General features: G+C 54.1%; 1 protein-coding gene across 1 annotated transcript in view; it reads right to left on the reverse strand.

Moving 5' to 3' along the window:
- The window catches only part of STX18 (syntaxin 18), a 117,891-nt gene extending 109,864 nt beyond the window's left edge, over positions 1 to 8,027 (reverse strand). The window contains exon 1 of the mRNA XM_062213648.1: positions 7,527 to 8,027. Within this exon, the coding sequence (XP_062069632.1) occupies positions 7,527 to 7,694 (168 nt within the window). The 5' untranslated portion in view covers positions 7,695 to 8,027. The remainder of the gene's footprint in view (positions 1 to 7,526) is intronic.
- Between the last annotated feature and the right edge of the window lie 10,382 nt (positions 8,028 to 18,409).

Genomic DNA, 18,409 nt, shown 5'->3' on the forward strand with positions numbered 1-18,409 from the left:
CCACTTGGGGGGCAAACCAACAGAAAAAGGAAGACCTTTCTCTCATTCTCTCTCTCTCTGTCTAACTCTGTCAAAAACAAACAAACAAAAACCTGGTGTCTGACTTGCACACCAGCTGATGTGACCTTGCTCACTGTCTGCCCTCATGGATGGGTCTACCCTCAATATGCAGACAAGCTGAGTTTTGTTTTGTTTTATAAGACTTACTTGTTTGAAAGACAGAATTGCAGAAAGAGCGGGAGAGACACTGAGAGAGAGAAATCTTACAGGCACTGGTTCACTCCCCAAATGGCCACATAGGCTGGGGCTGAGCCACACCACGCCACAGCCAGAAGTCTGGAAATCCATCCAGGTCTCCTGTGTGGGTAGCAGGGCCCCTGATTCCTGAGCCATCTCCCACTGCTTTCACAGGCACATTAGCAGGGAGCTGCTTCAAAAGCAGAGCAGCTGGGACTCAGCTGGGTGCATTCCACTTAACCCAGCACCCACTACACCGCCAGTCCTGACAAATTGGGTTCTTGAGCCTCCAGGATGAAGCCAGACTCTAGACAGGAAGAACTCACTAAGAAGGTCACCCTGCGGGAACAGTTTCCGCAGCCCCACCCTGTGTAAAGAAGGAACTCTCGGATCCACTTAGATGCTTCTTGAAATGAAGGGGAAACCAACGACTGTCCCTGAGAACCACCAAGTGTTTCAATCATCAGCACCAAGACAAATTCTTTTCAAAACTAAGAATTCGCAACTGAGGACAGGAGAGAACTGGCCTCTCCACACAGGCCCTCCCAGGGCCCCACCTCCATCTGCACGCACAGGGCTGACTTGCTGCCCTTCTCACCAGCATCAGGCTGGCCCAGTGAGGCGGCTCTCAACTCCAAACACTGGGCGGGCATGGGCTCTCTCAACTTTCTCCAAGATCTGAATATGGCAATGGTGGAAGACTCCACTCAGGCCCAGCCATGCTCTCATCTAAATCTTCTAGGGATCATTAGGGAGTAACCCACTACTGGCTATGTTAATAGGACGTCCATGTCCACTGGCTCCTTGGAGCTACTCTCTACTGTTGAGAACTGAGAAGAAGGGGTGATGGGCAGGTGCTGCAGCGCAGCAGGGTGAAGCTGCAGCTCGGGACGCCCGTGTCCTGCATCCGAGTGCCTGGGAGCGTGTCCTGCTCCATTGTGATTCGGCTTCACGCTAACATGCACCCAAGCGGCAGCAGGTGTCGGCATCAGTACTCAGGCCTCTGCCACACACCCAGGAGACCCTGATGGAGCTACCGGCCCAGCCCCGGGTGCTGTGGGCATTTGGGGAGGGAGTCAGTAAAGGGAAGATAAATTCCTTCTCTCCCTCTCTCCTTCCCTCTCTCCTTCAAATAATAAAAAACACAAGTGAAACTCTAAAAAAAGTATGTGATCAACTACCCTTTAATTTTCCAACTAGAAAGCTAGGAATTATTCTACCTCTTCCCCTTTCTAATCTCACTAATTAATTACTAACACTGTTGAGTCTATCTACTAAAAACTAAATACAAGTTGGGCAGCCCTAATCCAAAAGTCCAAAATGTGAAATGCCCCAAAGTCTGAAACTTTTTGAGCAGCCACGTGACATCAAAAACAGAAAGTTCCCCACCTGACTTTGTGATAGGCTGCAGTCAAAATGGAACACTAAAAATATTATATAAAATTATTTCAGGCACATGTAGAGGGTGTGTTTTGTGTTTAGATGTGAGCCCCATTCCCAGTACAGCTCACAGTCCAACTTCAGAAATCTGAACACTCCCGGTCCGAGCACTGCAGGCCAGGGACACCTATTTGCTCCGTCCTCTCCTAATCCGACTGCCAGCAGCTCTTCAGCCCCCACCTCTACTACGGCAGCCTCCTAAGGAGCCCTGTGCCAGCTCCTTTTACACTCCAAACCCGTCGTCAATATTGCTACCAATTATTTTAAAATGCAAGTATGGTCCTCTCGCGCCTCCACCTGCACAGTCCAGAGTATAAAAGTCCCAGCTCCACAGCACTGCTGACAATGCTCTAACCCGAAAGCCGGCAAAGTCTCTAACGAGCCAGGTAGTAAACACGCCAGGCTCTGCAGGCCTGGGGGGCTACAAGTCTCCTGCTGCACAGAAGCATCCACAGCTTAGAAGCAAACGACCACGACTGCCGTCCACACAGACCCTTTACTCACGCCAGCAGGCCGGCTGGACTGCCCAGCATGGCCCTCACCCAGGTCTCCCCCAGAAAAGGGCCCTTCCTCACCCAGTCTGCCTCCGCTCCCCACCACCTGCCGTGCGCACCACTGCCCTGGCTCACACGGTTCCCTCTGCAGGAAGGGGACCGGTCCCCCTTCCCAGGCCTGGTAGCATGGCCCTCGTCACTCAAGGCCCCGTCTGGGCATTGCTTTCTCTCCGAGGTTTCCACTGAGTCTCCCCTCCAGAGATTAAGTTGTCCTTTGCCTGTATTTTCAAAGAGCTGCACATACATCTCAGTTGTTTGCATCCTCACAACACCTGGCACAGAACAAGTATACAATGTTTACTGGGTAAAGGAGAAACCAAGTACTGAATAAATATATTTTCAAAGGCTGTAGTCTTCCTAAGTCCCGGGCAAACTTCAGAAATGTAATCCACACGAAGAGCTCACTATTAATATCAGGAAAAGTCTCCTACACTGAGCTCCTTTTTTTTTTTTTTTAAATTATTTATTTATTTATTTATTTTGACAGGCAGAGTGGATAGTGAGAGAGAGAGACAGAGAGAAAGGTCTTCCTTTTGCCGTTGGTTCACCCTCCAATGGCCACTGCGGCCGGCACATCGTGCTGATCCGAAGCCAGGAGCCAGGTGCTTCTCCTGGTCTCCCATGCGGGTGCAGGGCCCAAGCACTTGGGCCATCCTCCACTGCACTCCCGGGCCATAGCAGAGAGCTGGCCTGGAAGAGGGGAAACCGGGATAGAATCCGGCGCCCTGACCGGGACTAGAACCCGGTGTGCCGGCGCCGCAAGGACTGAGCTCCTTTTGATCTACACTTGGTTATTCTTTTTTAAAGATTTATTTATTTATTTATTTATTTATTTGAAAGTCAGAGTTACAGAGGCAGAGAGAGAGAGAGGTCTTCCATCCACTGGTTCACTCCCCAAATGGCTGCAGATCCAAAGCCAGGAGTTTCTTCCAGGTCTCCCACATGGAGACCCACTTAACTGATCCTGCTCAATCCTCAGATAAACTGTGTCTAGCGACCCTGAGTAATAATCCAGGGGGTCCTAAATCAACCTAGGACCCCCACATTGGTGAGAGCCAACACTGGCTCTCAGAAGAAATCGCGGGGACCTAAGGAGCCAATCCTGAGTTGCAGGTATCACTCACACCTGAGCTGCTGCACCGTCTGCTTCTACTTCTCCACGAAAGGGCCAAGTTCCCGAGAAAGGAACGGAATCTTAGCGGTCAGAGGCCCAGGGGTGGGCATTTAGCCCCGCAGCGTAATACGCTCAGTAAGACGCCCACATCCCACATCAGGGCACCTCGGTCCAATTCCCAGCTTCCTGCTAACACAGACTCTCAGAAGCAGCTGTGATGGTCAAGGAGCTGGGTTCCTGCCACCCATGTGGGAGACCTGGATGGAGTTTCTGGCTCCCAGCTCCAGCCACTGTGGCTATGTGGGGAGTGAACCAGCAGATGGAAGCTAGCATGGGCGTGCTCTCGCTCTCTCTGGTCTTCTCTCTCCATCTCAAATAATTTTAATTATTTAAGACCTTATAAACAGGTGCTTTGACATTTTTGAAAAAAATCATCATAAACTTTTACTATTTAAAAAATTAAACAGAAAGTTCTTAAAATCCTCAAGTTGGGCCGGCGCCACCGTAGCTCAATAGGCTAATCCTCCGCCTGCAGCGCCAGCACCCCGGGTTCTAGTCCCGGTCGGGGCACCGGATTCTGTCCCAGTTGCCCCTCTTCCAGTCCAGCTCTCTGCTATGGCCCAGGAGCGCAGTGGAGGATGGCCCAGGTCCTTGGGCCCTGCACCCACATGGGAGACCAGGAGGAAGCACCTGGCTCCTGGCTTCAGATCAGCACGGTGCCGCAGCGGCCATTGGAGGTGAACCAACGGAAAAAGGAAGACCCTTCTCTCTGTCTCTCTCTCTCACTGTCCACTCTGCCTGTCAAAAATAATAAATAAATAAATAAAAATCCTCAAGTTGACCAGATATGAAATAATTTTAAAAACTTGAAATGTGTATATTCAAACAGGCTTAAAAATGTTGTCATTTCCAAGAGACGAGACCACCTTTCGGTAAAACACGAAAATCCCCACGCTGCATGGACAATGCAGACAGTTCTAGTAACTGGTCATGGGTGAAGAGCAAGCACGGACGGTCTCCCGCTCCTAGCTCCCGTCCGCTTCCTGCTGGAAATTCCTATTCCTCTCTTCTTGTCGAAGGACCAAACAGGCTGCTGGCAGAGATGTTAGGCCGGCATTTACTCAGCCCCGCCTGCTCTTCGCCTTCTAGTGGTTTAGGGTTTCTGGGCATCGGCAGCCAACGCTGAGGGGGCTGCTGACCTTGGGTGTCATCTTGATTTCCCTTACCCTCTTCGTGGCTGTCCTCTCTAGGCTGTCTTGGCTAGGAGGACCCTGCAGAACTGTGGTCTAATCCCAACACATATCCTGCCTCTCCGGCCTACCTGTTCTGCAGCCTGGCCGTCAGCACTGGAAATCTGTGGTCAGTGGCCACAGGGTCTCTGCGTGCTGTCAGGCGGGACCCTTCGCCTGTGGCAGGGCTGCAGTGACTGGGCCTGGCGCCTCCTTGTCCTCACTCTCACTGCTCTGGAGTCGTGCTGGTCATCGTGGGGAGGAGCCCTGTCGCTCGGACAGTGCCTGGAACGGTCACCATCTGCTGTGCGTTCACTGCCTTGCACAGGGTTTCCATTCATGCTTCATGCACACACTTGGCTCCTCTTCACAAGCAAAGAACAAAACTGCGAGCTGTGTGCGCCACCTCCCACTGCCTTCCAGGCACATGAGCAGGGAGCTGGGCAGACGCAGAAGAGCCTAGACTCAAACGAGCGCTCCAACATGGACGTCAGCGTCACAAGCGGCGGCTTAACCCACTGCACCACAGTGCCCACCCCCAAGCCTGACTTCTGACGCATCTGTTTGTGGCAAAAGCACACGACACCCATCAGCAGCTCCATACCAGTGAAATTTCTACAAGGAAAGAGGGTACACAAAGCCATGCAGTGTCAAATCAATTCCCAAGAGAAAACATTTTTCCTATTGTCAGTGTGGGACAGTGGGCATAAACACTGTCCATGCCGCCACTTAATAAAATCTCTACCTTGGCACCCACAGCATTAACTATCGGAACTGGAACTTTCGGGGCCAGCACTGAGGCACAGCAGGTGCAGCACCTGCATCCCATATGTGCACGAGTTTGAATTTCAGCTGTTCCACTTCCAATCCAGCTTACAACTGGGAAACAGCAGAAGGTGGCCCGAGTGCTTGGGTCCCTGCCCCTGCCCCTGCATGGGAGACCTGAAAGAAGTTCTGGGCTCCCGGCTTCAGCCTGGCCCAGCCCTAGCCACTGTGGGAGTGGCCATTGGGGGAGCAAAGCAGCAGATGGAAGCTCGCTCGCGCTCTCTCTCTCTCTGCCTTTTGAATGACTGAATTAAAGCAAAAACTGGAACTCTCAGTGACACACAATCTAAGCGTCTGACAAACCGACAAAGTTCAAAGACACCTGTGACAAGCGGTCATCTGTCCATTTGCTGCTACTGACAGGGAACTCGACGCTCCACAGTCCTGCTGCCACCCCTGAGGGGAACTAACTCAAAGCCTAGAGGGCATTCTCACCGCCCAAGGAGAGGCCCCGGGATCGCTGGCTTCTTCACAGGGCCCGACGACCCAGCCACACTTCTTCTCTACCATCCTCTACCCTCTACCATCCCCAAACCCCTATCCCTGCGCAGGGTCCAAGCAAACTAGCTCAATGTGAGTAAGAAATCAGTGATTTCAAACTTAGAGCCACCAAAAGTCCAAACTGCTATCCTTCTGCCAGGGCCCCACGAGAGAAATCTGGGAGCCCTGGGAGGGGCGAACGTACTTCCCTTCCTTTCCTTTCGACCTGAGACCGCACCTCCCCGCACGCTACTCAGCTATGTGTCAGGGACCACTGTCGTTCTGTGGAAGTCTTTGGTTGGGGGGGGGGGGGGCAGAGGAGACCACTGTCCCAGGAAGTAAAGGGAGGTAACAGACCTTGCTCACTACCCTCAGCTGGCTGACAGCTGCAGGGTTCAGAGGGCAGCTCTGTCCCCGGCTCCTTCCCTAGTGCCTGCTTGGTCACACGGCGGCTGACTGCCTAGAGGCCGGGTCCAAACTCCAGAGAGCGGTCACCATCACGCAAGGCCCTTCAAGATCCCTGCCCGCCACTGCAGCCCGGTGTCCACTGAACCAGCCAAGGTCACACCTCTGCAAACCGCTCTCAGCCCGAGAGGCCCTTCCCCACCCTCTACGCTCGCCAGCCCCTCTTCCCTGGAGACCTGCTGCAGGCACGTCACCGCCCCGGCAGCCTCCGCAGGCGCACAGGTGGCAGTGAGCGCTCTCCTCTGGGCTCCGCGGAACACCTGCAAGGCTACCGCTCTGGCCAGGCGCCTCGCTCCTCTGCCGCTCCCTTGCCTTCCCACTGCTCTACCACAGCGCTGGTATTGGAGCGGATGGACGCCACTCCACAGACGTCTGCCGACTGCGTGGGTCCATCCGCTCCAATCCCCCTTCCGATGTTTGAAAAGCCGCTGCAAACTGCCCCTCGCTAACTGATGCGCCACCCATGCATTTGAAAATACCTCGACTGCGAGGTGCTGGGCTGTGAGCCAAGACAGGCGGTTCACCCCGACCTCAAGGAAAGTTTGCGTCAGGGACCCTCACTTGCACCCTCCAAACTCCTGACCCTCCGTTTCGTAACTTGATTTCTCCAAGAGGGTACAAAGACCCGTATGAGCTTTGGGCGCCAAGCTTACAGAGTGAACCAGGCCAACACACCCTCGCCGCTTATGCCGACAGCCATCATCCAGTGAACCTTTACTGAGCCGAGCCCGTCGACAGACGGTTCCGCTCTCAGGGAGACGGGTGGCTGGACGCGGAAGACGCAGAGGGGCGCGGTGAGCACACGGTGCTTGCCAGGGACGGTCCTACCCGGGCTCCGCAGCCACCGAGGCCCGCCGCCCGCGAGGGGCAAGCGCGAGCGCCGCGGGACTCTCGCCGGGACGAGGACGCTGGGGCCGCCAGCAAGGCCCCGGGGGAGGCTTCGCCCGCGTCCAGCTCTGAGCGACGGCGAACTCGTCCCCTCCCGAAGCCCCGCGGACGGCGCCACCTAGGCCCCCCCTGCCCCAGCAAAACAAGGCTGCCCCCTTCCCAAGACGGCTCTCGGCGCTCTGGGGCCACCCCTCCTGCTCCCCGCTTGGGACCCCTTCCCACCGGCAGCGACTTGAGGTCCGGGGTCCCCCGTCGCGGCCCCGCCCCCCGCCGTTTCCATAGCAACCAGCTCACCACGTCGCGGGCCCGCTTGGAGAAGTCACCCTTGGGCCGGGGGCTCCGGCGGAAGAGCTCGTCGCGGCTGCCCTCGACCCCGCCGCCGACTGCCACTCCCAGCGCCTTGTTCCGCGTCTTCACGGTCTTGACGCTGGCCCGGAACAGCAGCGTGATGTCCACCGCCATAGCGACCAGCAACAGCCACCAGCCCCTACACTCGGCCCGCTCACGTCAGCAGCCGGCGACCGCGGCCGCTGGGGGGACCGTTCCGGCTGCGCACGCCTCCGCCCGGCGACGATAACGCGAGAAGAAAGGTTCCGGCCTCTGCCCGTCGATCGCGAGGAGAGGAGAAAGGTTCCGGCCTGGCCGGAGTGCGTGTGCGCCCCCGGGCCCACCCCGGGCTCATCGGAGCCCCTGTAGCCCAGAGAACCCCGCCGAGCTCCAGTTACGCCGCGGGGTGTGGATCCCGGGAGCGAGATGAGGAAGCCGAAAGGCTCGGCGCCTTGTCGTGGCGCCTCCGCCGGTGGGGCGCAGGCGGTGTGGTGGCCGGGACGCGGGGACGCGCCAGCCTTGACCTCGGATCTGGAGCCCGACAGGCGGGCAGCCCTCGCGGCTCAGCGCCGGCCACCGCTCCCGGTGAGGCTCCTCCGGCGCCTGCCTTAACCGAGATTAACCGAGGATTAGCCGAGACGACGCGCGGTGCTGCCCATGCAGTCGGTGCCGTCTTCCCATCACTCCTGTTGTTTGCGGCGGGAGGAGCCTGGGGGAGGTCCCCGAGCAGATTCGACATTTGTCAGCTCAGAGGGACTCCTGCCGCGGGGTTCCGTGCATCCTTAATGTACGGTTTTTCCGCGTAGCGTCCGGAGTCAGCTTTTCCTACCGACTGCAAGTCAGTGTGTGAGGCTCTACTGGGTCATGGTTCAGTTTCAAGATCTCACTGGTTGGATCGTTTGTGTTTTTTTTTTCTAAAGGTGTATTTATTTATTTGAAAGTCAGAGTTACCCAAAGAGAGAAGGAGAGGCACATACAGGGAGAGAGAGAGGTCTTCCATCCGCTGGTTCACTCCCCAAATGGCCGCAATGGCCAGGGCTGCGCCGATCCAAAGCCAGGAGCCGGGAGCTTCCTCCTGGTCTCCCATGCAGGTGCAGGGGCCTGAGGACCTGGGCCATCTTCTACTGCTTTCCCAGGCCACAGCAGAGAGCTGGTTTGGAAGTGGAGCAGCCGGGACTCGAACCGGCACCCATATGGGATGCCGGCACTGCAGGCAGCGGCTTTACCAGCTATGCCACAGCGCCAGCCCCAGATGGTTATTTGTTGTTGTTGTTTTTTCCCCCTCAAATAGGAGGCACAAATGGAATGTGTATTGAAACAGCAGTTTTAATGGCCAGCAAGATAAATTATTTTCAGAATTCTAAGATGTTATTTGCGTTTTCACTCTTGATTTCTCATTAGTTGTATACACAGGTATGACGGAAGTCCGTGGAAATGTGTATTATGAAAAAAGGTGTGCATGCATTTCAAAATTTTTTGAAGATTTTATTTATTTATTTATTTGCGAGGTAGATTTATGGACAGTGAGAGGGAGAGACAGACAAGAAAGGTCTTCCGTCCGCTGGTTCAATCCCCAAATGACTGTAATGGTGGGTGCTGGGCCAGGCTGAAGCCAGGATCCTGGAACTCCATCCTGGTCTCCCACATGGGTGCAGGGGCCCAAGTGCTTGGACCATCTTCCACTGCTTTCCCAGGCCATAGCAGGGAGCTGGATCAGAAGAGAAGCAGCTGGGACTCAAACCGGTGCCCATATGGGATGCCAGCACTGCAGGCAAAGGCTTAACCTTCTACATCACAGCGCCGGCCCCTTTGCACCAAAGTGAAATTACTGTTTCATCCCATTTTCCGTGAACATTTTGAAGTCCCCTGGACTGGTGGAGTTTTCCAGAGACTGATGGTACAGCCAACTAAATGCAGACATCCTGTCTTCCAGTAAGTCAGACTTCAGAGAGATTTGCAAAAATATAAAGCAATGCCATTCTTCTCACCAAGTTTTTAGTTGTTTTGGAAACTGTATTTTTCATAAAAAGATCATTTATGGTAATATGTGATATGTTTATTATGATTTTAGATGAATAAATACTTAGAGTTTTGGTTTTAATTTCTTTCATTCATTCATTCATTTATTTATTTATTTTAAATAAAATGGTCCTGGGGGTTGCCCCCTCGTGAATGCATTAATGCTATCTCTTTTATTATTATTATTATTTGACAGAGTTAGATAGTGAGAGAGAGAGACAGAGAGAAAGGTCTTCCTTCCATTGGTTCACCCCCCAAGTGGCTGCTACGGCTGGAGCTATGCTGATCCAAAGCCAGGAGCCAGATGCTTCTTCCTGGTCTCCCATGCGGGTGCAGGAGCCCAAAGACAGGCCATCCTCCACTGCCCTCCTGGGCCACAGCAGAGAGTTGGACTGAAAGAGGAGCAACCAGGACTAGAACCTGGCACCCATATGGGATGCCAGCGCCTCAGACGGAGGATTAACCAAGTGAGCCATGGCGCCGGCCCCTGGTTTTAATTTCCAATATAGTAAATATCAATACATAACAATAACAACAAAGAGGCCGGCGCCGTGGCTCAATAGGCTAATCCTCCGCCTGCGGTGCCGGCACACCAGGTTCTAGTCCCGGTCGGGGCACCGGATTCTGTCCCGGTTGCCCCTCTTCCAGGCCAGCTGTCTGCTGTGGCCCGGGAATGCAGTGGAGGATGGCCCAAGTCCTTGGGCCCTGCACCCCATGGGAGACCAGGATAAGCACCTGGCTCCTGGCTTTGGATCAGCGCGGTGCACCAGCCATGGCGGCCATTGGAGGGTGAACCAACAGCAGAGGAAGACCTTTCTCTCTGTCTCTCTCTCTCACTGTCCACTCTGCCTGTCAAGAAAAAAAAAATCTAGCAAAGAAAAGTTGCTTAGGGCCTTCGATGACTTTTAAGTGTAAAGTCCTTCTCAGACTGAAAGTTTGCTAACCGCTATGTTAAAGAAACACGTTTTTCAGAAGTGGGTGTCAAGGAGGCTTATAGGAGTATTTATTTACCCAGGAAAGCAGAAGGAAAAGATTATGTGAAAGCCAAAGTGTCGCTCCATCATCCTTCCTGGATGAGGAAGTCCATTTCCATACATCTTGCTTTACCTCCAGAGAAAGAGAAATGGCAGAATCCCTGCCAGGAACTCTGCCTTGCATCAATGGCCCTTTGTTTGACAAAGACGGTAATAAGTCTTTGGCTCTGCTCGGTGAGCCTGGGGCAGAGTGGAAGGAAAGAGAGTGAAATTGCCCTGCATAATGAAGTAAGGGGGTCGGATTAGGAGGAGGGGAGCCAGAAGCCAGGGAGGGGTCGGGAAAGCTTGGAATTGGGAAAGGCTTTGAGTGGGAGGGAGGCCGAGCTACACCAGGCCTTTTATGAGCAGTGTCTCGTATGAATGGTGTTTGGTTCAGTTGGGATTGGGGAAACAGAAAGGTAAGGACAGAGGCCCACATTTCCATCTGGATCTGTGAGAGCAGAGCTTGTGGCAGGGGTGAGGCCCGGCGAGCTCAGAACTTGAGGCTGTGAAGCCATGGGTGGACACCAGGGTGTGACATCCTTAGAACAGTAGCGAAGACCTTGAGGCCGCCACACCTCCCAGGGAGCGGAGTATAGGGATGTGATTTTCATTTTGTTTTTGAAGCTCAAAGAGCAAGATGACTTCAGGTGTCAGTGGACTAGTAACTGTGAAAACCCACGAAGCCGGAGCAGGGCCGGCGTGAAGGAAAGAAGCACTGTGGGCGGTGCCACAAACTGCCCCTTCACAGAGGGGCACAGAAATTGTGTTTTCCTTGTTCGTCCAGCAGACTCCCTGGGCTACACACTGTTCTGAAAATTATTTTGGAATCCCCAACTGAAGCTCCGACAACAGCAACCTCTGTTACCAAAAAGTCAGGTTTGCTGCCCGGTGCTGCCACTGCTTTTAAGGGGAAAAGAAAGGCTTCGTATGGAGATGGGGTAAAGACCAAAGCTGTCTCCCAGATGGGGGTCGGGAAAGAAGTGGAGATGTGGATGCATCAACAGGACGGGGCCTGCATCAAGACCCCCTATGGACTGGAAGGAGGACAGGTTCAGTCACCGGATGCCGTCATCCTCGGACCGCCTGCTGCGTAAAGCGGTCCAACTCTTCTGCTCCTGCGTGTCCTCCTACTTTTGGTTCTGGGAGGGGGGGTGGCACAGATTCGGTTCCAGCTGTCATCTGTGAGCCTGGACCCTCCTTTGTGTGCCTATGGCTCCTCTGGTCAGTCTCCATCTGCTAGAAACTGATTTACGCCGGCTGTGCAAAACAGTCCCAGAAATAGTGACACGATAACCTGACCTTTACGGCTGGAACTGAGAAGAACTGAGCAGGGAGGTGTTCAGGGGAAGAAGGGGACACAGCAGGAGGCTCTTGTGTTTTGAGGGCGTCAAGAGGACACCAGATGAGGAGGCCGCAGCTGTCGCTGGCAGCTTTGGGTCATTGAAGACTCGCAGAGAAGGCATTAAGCACAGCCTCACTCATTAAGAGAGCATACCACTCATCAGATGCCCGGTCCCTGAGGGAGGGACACATGCTACGAGGGAGCACTAGGCCTGTGTTGTTGGCACCCCCCAAGCTTCTCATCACATCCTTTAGAGAGGTTGCTTTTCTGCTCAGCTGCTCGGGGAAAGATTGCCTAAGCAGTCATTTGCCACCTTGCAAGGTTCCCATTTCCTGGAAATGAATTCTCCTGAGATGGGAACCAGGGCTTTGTGGATCCACGGAACCGCGGCCTTGCCACAGTAATAAAGTAAAAGGCGTTGAAGACAGCCTCAGTGGTACCTTCATATGTGCAGCCCCTCCCCATGGGGGGTGGATTATAGTTCCTCACTCTAATCCACTGACTTGGCCAGGTGATCCCTTTTAGCCGATCAAAGTGACACAGCATCTCTGGACAGCAAACTTAAGAATGACCGTGTGGCTCATCCTTCTCGGTTTTCCCTCTCCTGGGACAGTCCACAGCATTGCCACGTCCTTGCAGCTTGGTTGATGTGGCACTGCAAGTGAGAAATGGACCCTGAAAGCTCCACAGGCCCTGGAAACTGCACAGGTGTTCACGCCGACGAACAAAGCCGAAGGAGACGGAACGGGGAGCTCTTACCTCCAGGGGCAACGAACGCCGAGGTGCCTGGCAGGTTGCCCCAGTTAGGAGAAGCATGGTGAGAGGCCAAGGAGCCACGGGGCGACGAGGGGCTCAGCCTCTCCGGGACTCTCCGTTTGTCATGTCGGGTCTGCGTGACTGAAGTTCAGGAGGCGGGGTTGGAAAGAGCACGTGGAGAGGCATCATATGTGCTTGCATTTCTGCCAGTCACAGCTCAGACAGTCGCCGGGAGGAGCTTGAGTTATTGCAAGATGTGTTCTTTTGATGATTCTCACGTAGGAGGGCGAGGAGCGTGCGCGTGGTGGGACACAAGGGTTAACGGGTTCTCCGTCTGCCATATTGCCCGCCTTTATCAGTGACCTCCAGAAAGACCCCTCCCTTCTGGTTCCCCAGTGGACTCCCCTTGTTACCCCTCTATGAACGCATCTCGGAAGGTACCAAGTCCAGGGAGGGAAGGGCTGCCAAGTGTGGTGTCACATGGTTTGGCCCTGAAGGCAGGGCTCTCTTGGACTTCAGACTTCCCGGAACTGAGACTCCCCAGTCTCGGCCCTCTGCTCTGACTCTGAGGATGAGCCACAGATACACACAGTGCCCAAAAATTTATGGAAAGTGCATGGGAAAATTTGCACCAAAATTCACCTTTTAAAAATTCATTTTCATTTTATTCGAAAGGCGGAGAGAAACAGACAGAGACCTTCCACCTGCTAGTTCACTCTCTAAATGCCTGTGATAACCAGGTCTGGGCCAGGCCAAAACCAGGAGCCCAGACTTCAATCTGGGTCTCCCACATGGGTGGCAGGAACCCAAGTGCTTGAACCAACACCTGCTGTCTCCCAAGATGTGCATTAGTGGGAAGCTAGATTGGAAGCAGAGGAGCTGGGGCTTGAACCAGGCACTGGTTAAGCATCCCGAGTGGTTGCTTAACTGCTTCGCCAATCACCCACCCCTAGACCCATCTTTCCATTCCATTTTCCATGAACTTTTTGAAGTGCCTTCACATTGCTGTAGCTGAGAGTCAAAATTTGAGTGGGGTCACAAGCCTGGACAGAAGCCCTGACAAAGACAAGGTGCTGAGATCCAGTGTCGGCCGGCATCTGCTCCCCGGGAACTGCACAGATGTGGACGGGCTCAGAAGACAAAAGAGGGGGCTGGCACTGTGGCACGGCAGGCAGTGACGCTGGCATCCTCTGTTGGAGCGCTGCTTCAAGTCCCTGCTCTTCCCTGCCCATCTGGCTCCCTGCTAATGAGCCTGAGAAAGCAACAGAGGACGGCCCACTACTCGAACCCCTGTCTCCTCGGGAGGGAGGCCTGGGTGGAGTTCCAGTCTCCTGGCTTCAGCCTGGCCCAGCCCTAGGCATCTGGGGAGTGAACCAGTGGATAGAAGATATCTCCCTGTCTCTGTCTCTCTGTCTCTGTCTCTCTCTGTCTCTGTCTCTGTTTCTCTCTCTTTCTGTATGTGTGTCACTCTGCCTTTCAAAGAAATAAATTGGTAAGAAAATAAGGAGGAGGAGGAGGAAGAAGATCAGAGAGATGGAGGAAGAGAGGAGGAAGAAGGAGAGAAAAGGAGGAGGAGAGGAACAGGAAGAAGAGGAAGAGGAAAGAGAAGAAGAAGGCTGAGCTCTTTCCAGGTAGAAATCCAGAGAGCAGTTAGAGGATGGCTAATAGCAAACAAACCCCAAAACCATGGGATTTAGAAACAAAAGGATATGAGGTTGAGTTTCAGCTTCCCCATGCGCGTTGCTGTGTGAGTTGGAGCAAGTTACTTCACCTGTCTGAGCCTCCATCTGAAACATGCAAGAAGACCTGCTTTCTACAAGCAGGGAATTTCAATTCCTTTATCTCCGCATGGAGGTGGTCTCTGTCATCTGCTTGTTGGGCAACAGCACCATCGGCATTTGTGTGTTGCCTGAAGAGGACGTATCACCAATCTGAGTCGACGACGTTTGCGATTTTGCCCTTGCTCTGACCTTGGACCGGTGGGAGGAGTATGTTCTGCAGACTCCTAATTTACCTTCGAGAGGCGCTGGAACCAGACCACTGCCAGAATGGTGCTTCTCCCTTCCTCCGTACAGTTCTTAGCTCTTCAGACCGGCTGCTCTGCTCTGTTCCTGTGGATGAACCTGCCCTGCCGCGTTCCCCGCCCCTCCCCGGGTCTGTACGCTGTGCTCTGGACACAGAAAGGGACCTAACCCCGTGTGTCAATCCCACGTCCAGACTCCACGTTCACAGCCCCCGCTCAGGCGTGAGCACCTGCACCTCTCTGAGGAGTCGTGATTGAAAGGTGGGGCGACTATGAACAGAGCATGCACTGCTGTCTTCTGGGACCAGCAGAGACATCTGCCTGTTCCTTTCCATTTTTATTTAAAATTTATTTATTTATTTGGGAGGGAGAGTAACAGAGAGAGAGGCCCTCTATCCGCTGTTTCACTCCCCAAATATAGCCACAATGGCCAGAGCTGAGCCAATCCGAAGCCAGAAGCCAGGAGCTTCTTCCAGCTCTCCCATATGGGTGCAGGAGCCTCGGGACTTGGGCCATCTTCTACTGCTTTTCCAGGCCACAGCAGAGAGCTGGATCAGAAGAGGAACAGCCAGGACTTGAACCTGTGCCCATATGGGATGCTGACAAGAGGCTTAGCCCACTAAGCCGCAGTGCCGGTCCTCAGGATCCATTCCATCTCACAAATGTTTGTCAGCCTGCTCCTCGAAGAGCCCCAAGGATCTCCGGAAGTAAGGAAAACAGAACCTGTGCCTTCCAAGGATTTCAGCCAGGAGGAAGCTTCCCAACGTCCAAGTTCAAGGCGACGTGCCTCTGACGCCTGCCAGCCCTTTCTGTACCTCTTCAGGTGCATAGCCTGTTCTGCGCGCTCCCGCTCAGAGCACCCAACCCGCAGCAATGTCCTCACCAGGTCCTCCCTCCCCGCACCCCCATGGGTCTGGAAGCCTGGTGCGACTCCTTCCTAGTGCTCGCTCCGTCCACCCCAGGAGCTTCATAAATCACCTCGTAAAACCTCATTTACTGGTTTCCCCGACACAGTGGCAGAAGCGGCCTGGACTGCTCGAGCCACACCCAGAAGGTCCCCCTAGAAAACTCGGGGGTTGTGTTGTTGGCCTGGCGTCCTCATGTCCAGCGTGGACTTCCACCCACTTGGCCTGGCTGACGCTGTCTTCCGTAATGAAGACGGCTGAGTCCTCCGCTTTTTATTGAGTTGGACGGCAAGTCACAGAATAAATGCTTTCCCTTGCACTTTAAAAGGATTTAATAGGAAAATATTTTTCCTACATCCTGTTTCAAGGGGAAAATGTGATTTTAGGGGACATTTTATAGTTCACAACAGGATATTGAAGGGCATTTGGTTTTGCTTAGTTTATTATGGCTGTGTTTCTCCGGCGTGTAGTAGTGTATTTTGTGATTGGTCAGATAAGTCTGATTAAGGTAGGGAGATAGCCACAGAGTTATGGAAATTTAGGACTGGAAAAAGGGCTCACGTGAAATCTGGGCCAACCTGCCTCATGAGAAACCATAAGACCTGTCCAAGATCACGCGTTGAGTTAGTGAGGAAAATGAGAGTAGATTCTCCCTCCCTCTCTCTCTCTCCCTCTCTCTCTCTCTCTCTCTCTCAGATGTTCAAAGCGCCCCAAGCCTCTGTTGTGGTGGGGGTAAGAGCTGCAGGAGTAGCAGCGATATGAAGAGATCTGTTGTATCCACGTGTACTTCCGTCCTGCAGGGTTGGAGTAAGTCAAGTGCGGACCTGTGTGTGTTCCATCCTTCCTTCTATCCATCCGCTGAGGGAGTGGCATTCGAAACATATTTATGGTGGCCACTCAGCAGGTGGCTCTGTGCTGGCTGCAGAAAATAGCAAAGCAAAGCTGGAGTCCCCGCCTTCGAACTGGCCCGGGGCTGAGGGATGGACAGGTACATACAGAGATTATTATCACGAGCACAGGGGCACGCACCAAGTTGCTGTCCGCTGTATGTTGCTGTGCGGGATACCCGAGGCCGGGGAGTTTATAAGACTAAAGGTTTATTCCACTCACAGTGCTGGACGCTGAGAGGCCCAGGGGCCACAGCTGGTGAGGGCTGTCCTGCTGGTGGGGCCTCCCACGGTGGCATAGGGCGTCACGTGATGAGAGAACATCCAAGAGACAAAGCCACACTGGCATTTATGACATTCGGGGGTCGAGTTAGCCCGGTCACACAGTCACCTGTGAGTCCACTCAGCCATGTTGGCTGTAGTCCAAGAGGACAGAGCTCTTCTGACCCCATCACTTCTCGAGGGGCTCACCTGCTGACCCCTCCCAAGAAGCATGACATTTCGGCTGTGCCTCGGTGGGGACATCGGACAGTGCTTAATGGCACCTCTGAGGAATGCAACCGGAAGTGGTGACACCAGCCAGCTCTGCAGGGATCGGGAAAGATCAGCAAGGGTTAGCAAAAGGCCTCACTTGGCAAACAGCACCGTACAGAAGCTGTTTCTGGGGACCATTTTCTGGCAGTGGTGGTGGTGGTCCCTGTCTTAATGAGGCTGGTGCCGGGACCAAGGCTTGGGCTAGCATTGGGCAGCCTAGGAATCAAATCCCGGGTCAGTTCCTAGTAGTGAGGATTTAGAAATCATGTCTTCCTCTAGGGCTTAAAGATAGAAAGTGTCCACTCCACAGTGTTGGTGTAAACGTTAGAGGAGATGACGGCTGGGAAACAGGCAGCCCAGCCTCTGCAGCAGCTGGGGATAAAGGCACAGCCCTCGTGCCCACGAGGATGCTGAGGGTGACGACAGGTTACCCCTGAGACAGGTGATGCTGGGCCAGCCGGAGCAGGTGAGGAGGCGCGGTTACTTCCAGGCCTCCGTACCCGCCCACGCCAGCCCCCTACACCTGGCTGTCTTTCCAGGTGAGGCAGCACCTTGGACCGATGTCTGGAATCAAAGGACATGCTCAGAGAGTAACTGCTGGGTCTCAGAGAGCATCTCTGGGATGTGGAGAAGAGAACATGGAGGGGACAGAGAGCCGGAAGTCCTCAAGTGGATGATCGAGGCAGCTGCTCCCTATTTTTGTTTCCAACTGAACGGGAGGAGGTGCGCCCACGGAGGCCACACGGGGAGATGTGGTCTGGTTGGACCGGAGAATGCATTAGCGAGGTGTCTTGAGAGAGGACAGCGCCTCAGCTGCCCGCAGTCCTGAAGGGGCAGGAGGAGCTGCGTGAGCTTCAGCACTTTCCCAACTGGGGAGCCAGTGACGCTGATGGAACCTTCCAGCATGGCCACTGCCGGAGACCTTGCTGTCTGCTGGGAAAGGCTGGCATACCAGCGGGATGATGGCCTCGGGCAACTGGCATTCCGCAAATACCACACTTGCTGTGTCAGGCGCCACCAGGGACCGAGGACCTCCCCTCTTTGAAAGTTATTAAGAAATGCTCTGTAGGGCCTCTCTCACCAAAAGTGCGTTTAATAAAGCTTGGAATTTCCTTCCAACACAGTGATTCCCTGGCTGTCTTTCTCTGCTCTGTCTAAGGTGGGCCAGCACGGCAGGGTTCTACAAGTTATCAACAAGCCGGCCTTGGTCACACGGGCTCCAGTTGTTAATTTCAGAAGCCCGGGAGCTCACCTCTCCCCCAATGGAGGGACAGGCAGCCACGGTGGATGCCCCAGAACCCAGCTGTCTTCCCGGTCCCTGTAGGGTAGGCAGGCAGATAGGATCAGGTTTGTGAGCTGGAGGCCACA

The sequence above is a fragment of the Lepus europaeus genome, chromosome 16 (assembly GCF_033115175.1).
Source record: "Lepus europaeus isolate LE1 chromosome 16, mLepTim1.pri, whole genome shotgun sequence".
Classification (NCBI taxonomy): Eukaryota; Metazoa; Chordata; class Mammalia; order Lagomorpha; family Leporidae; genus Lepus; species Lepus europaeus.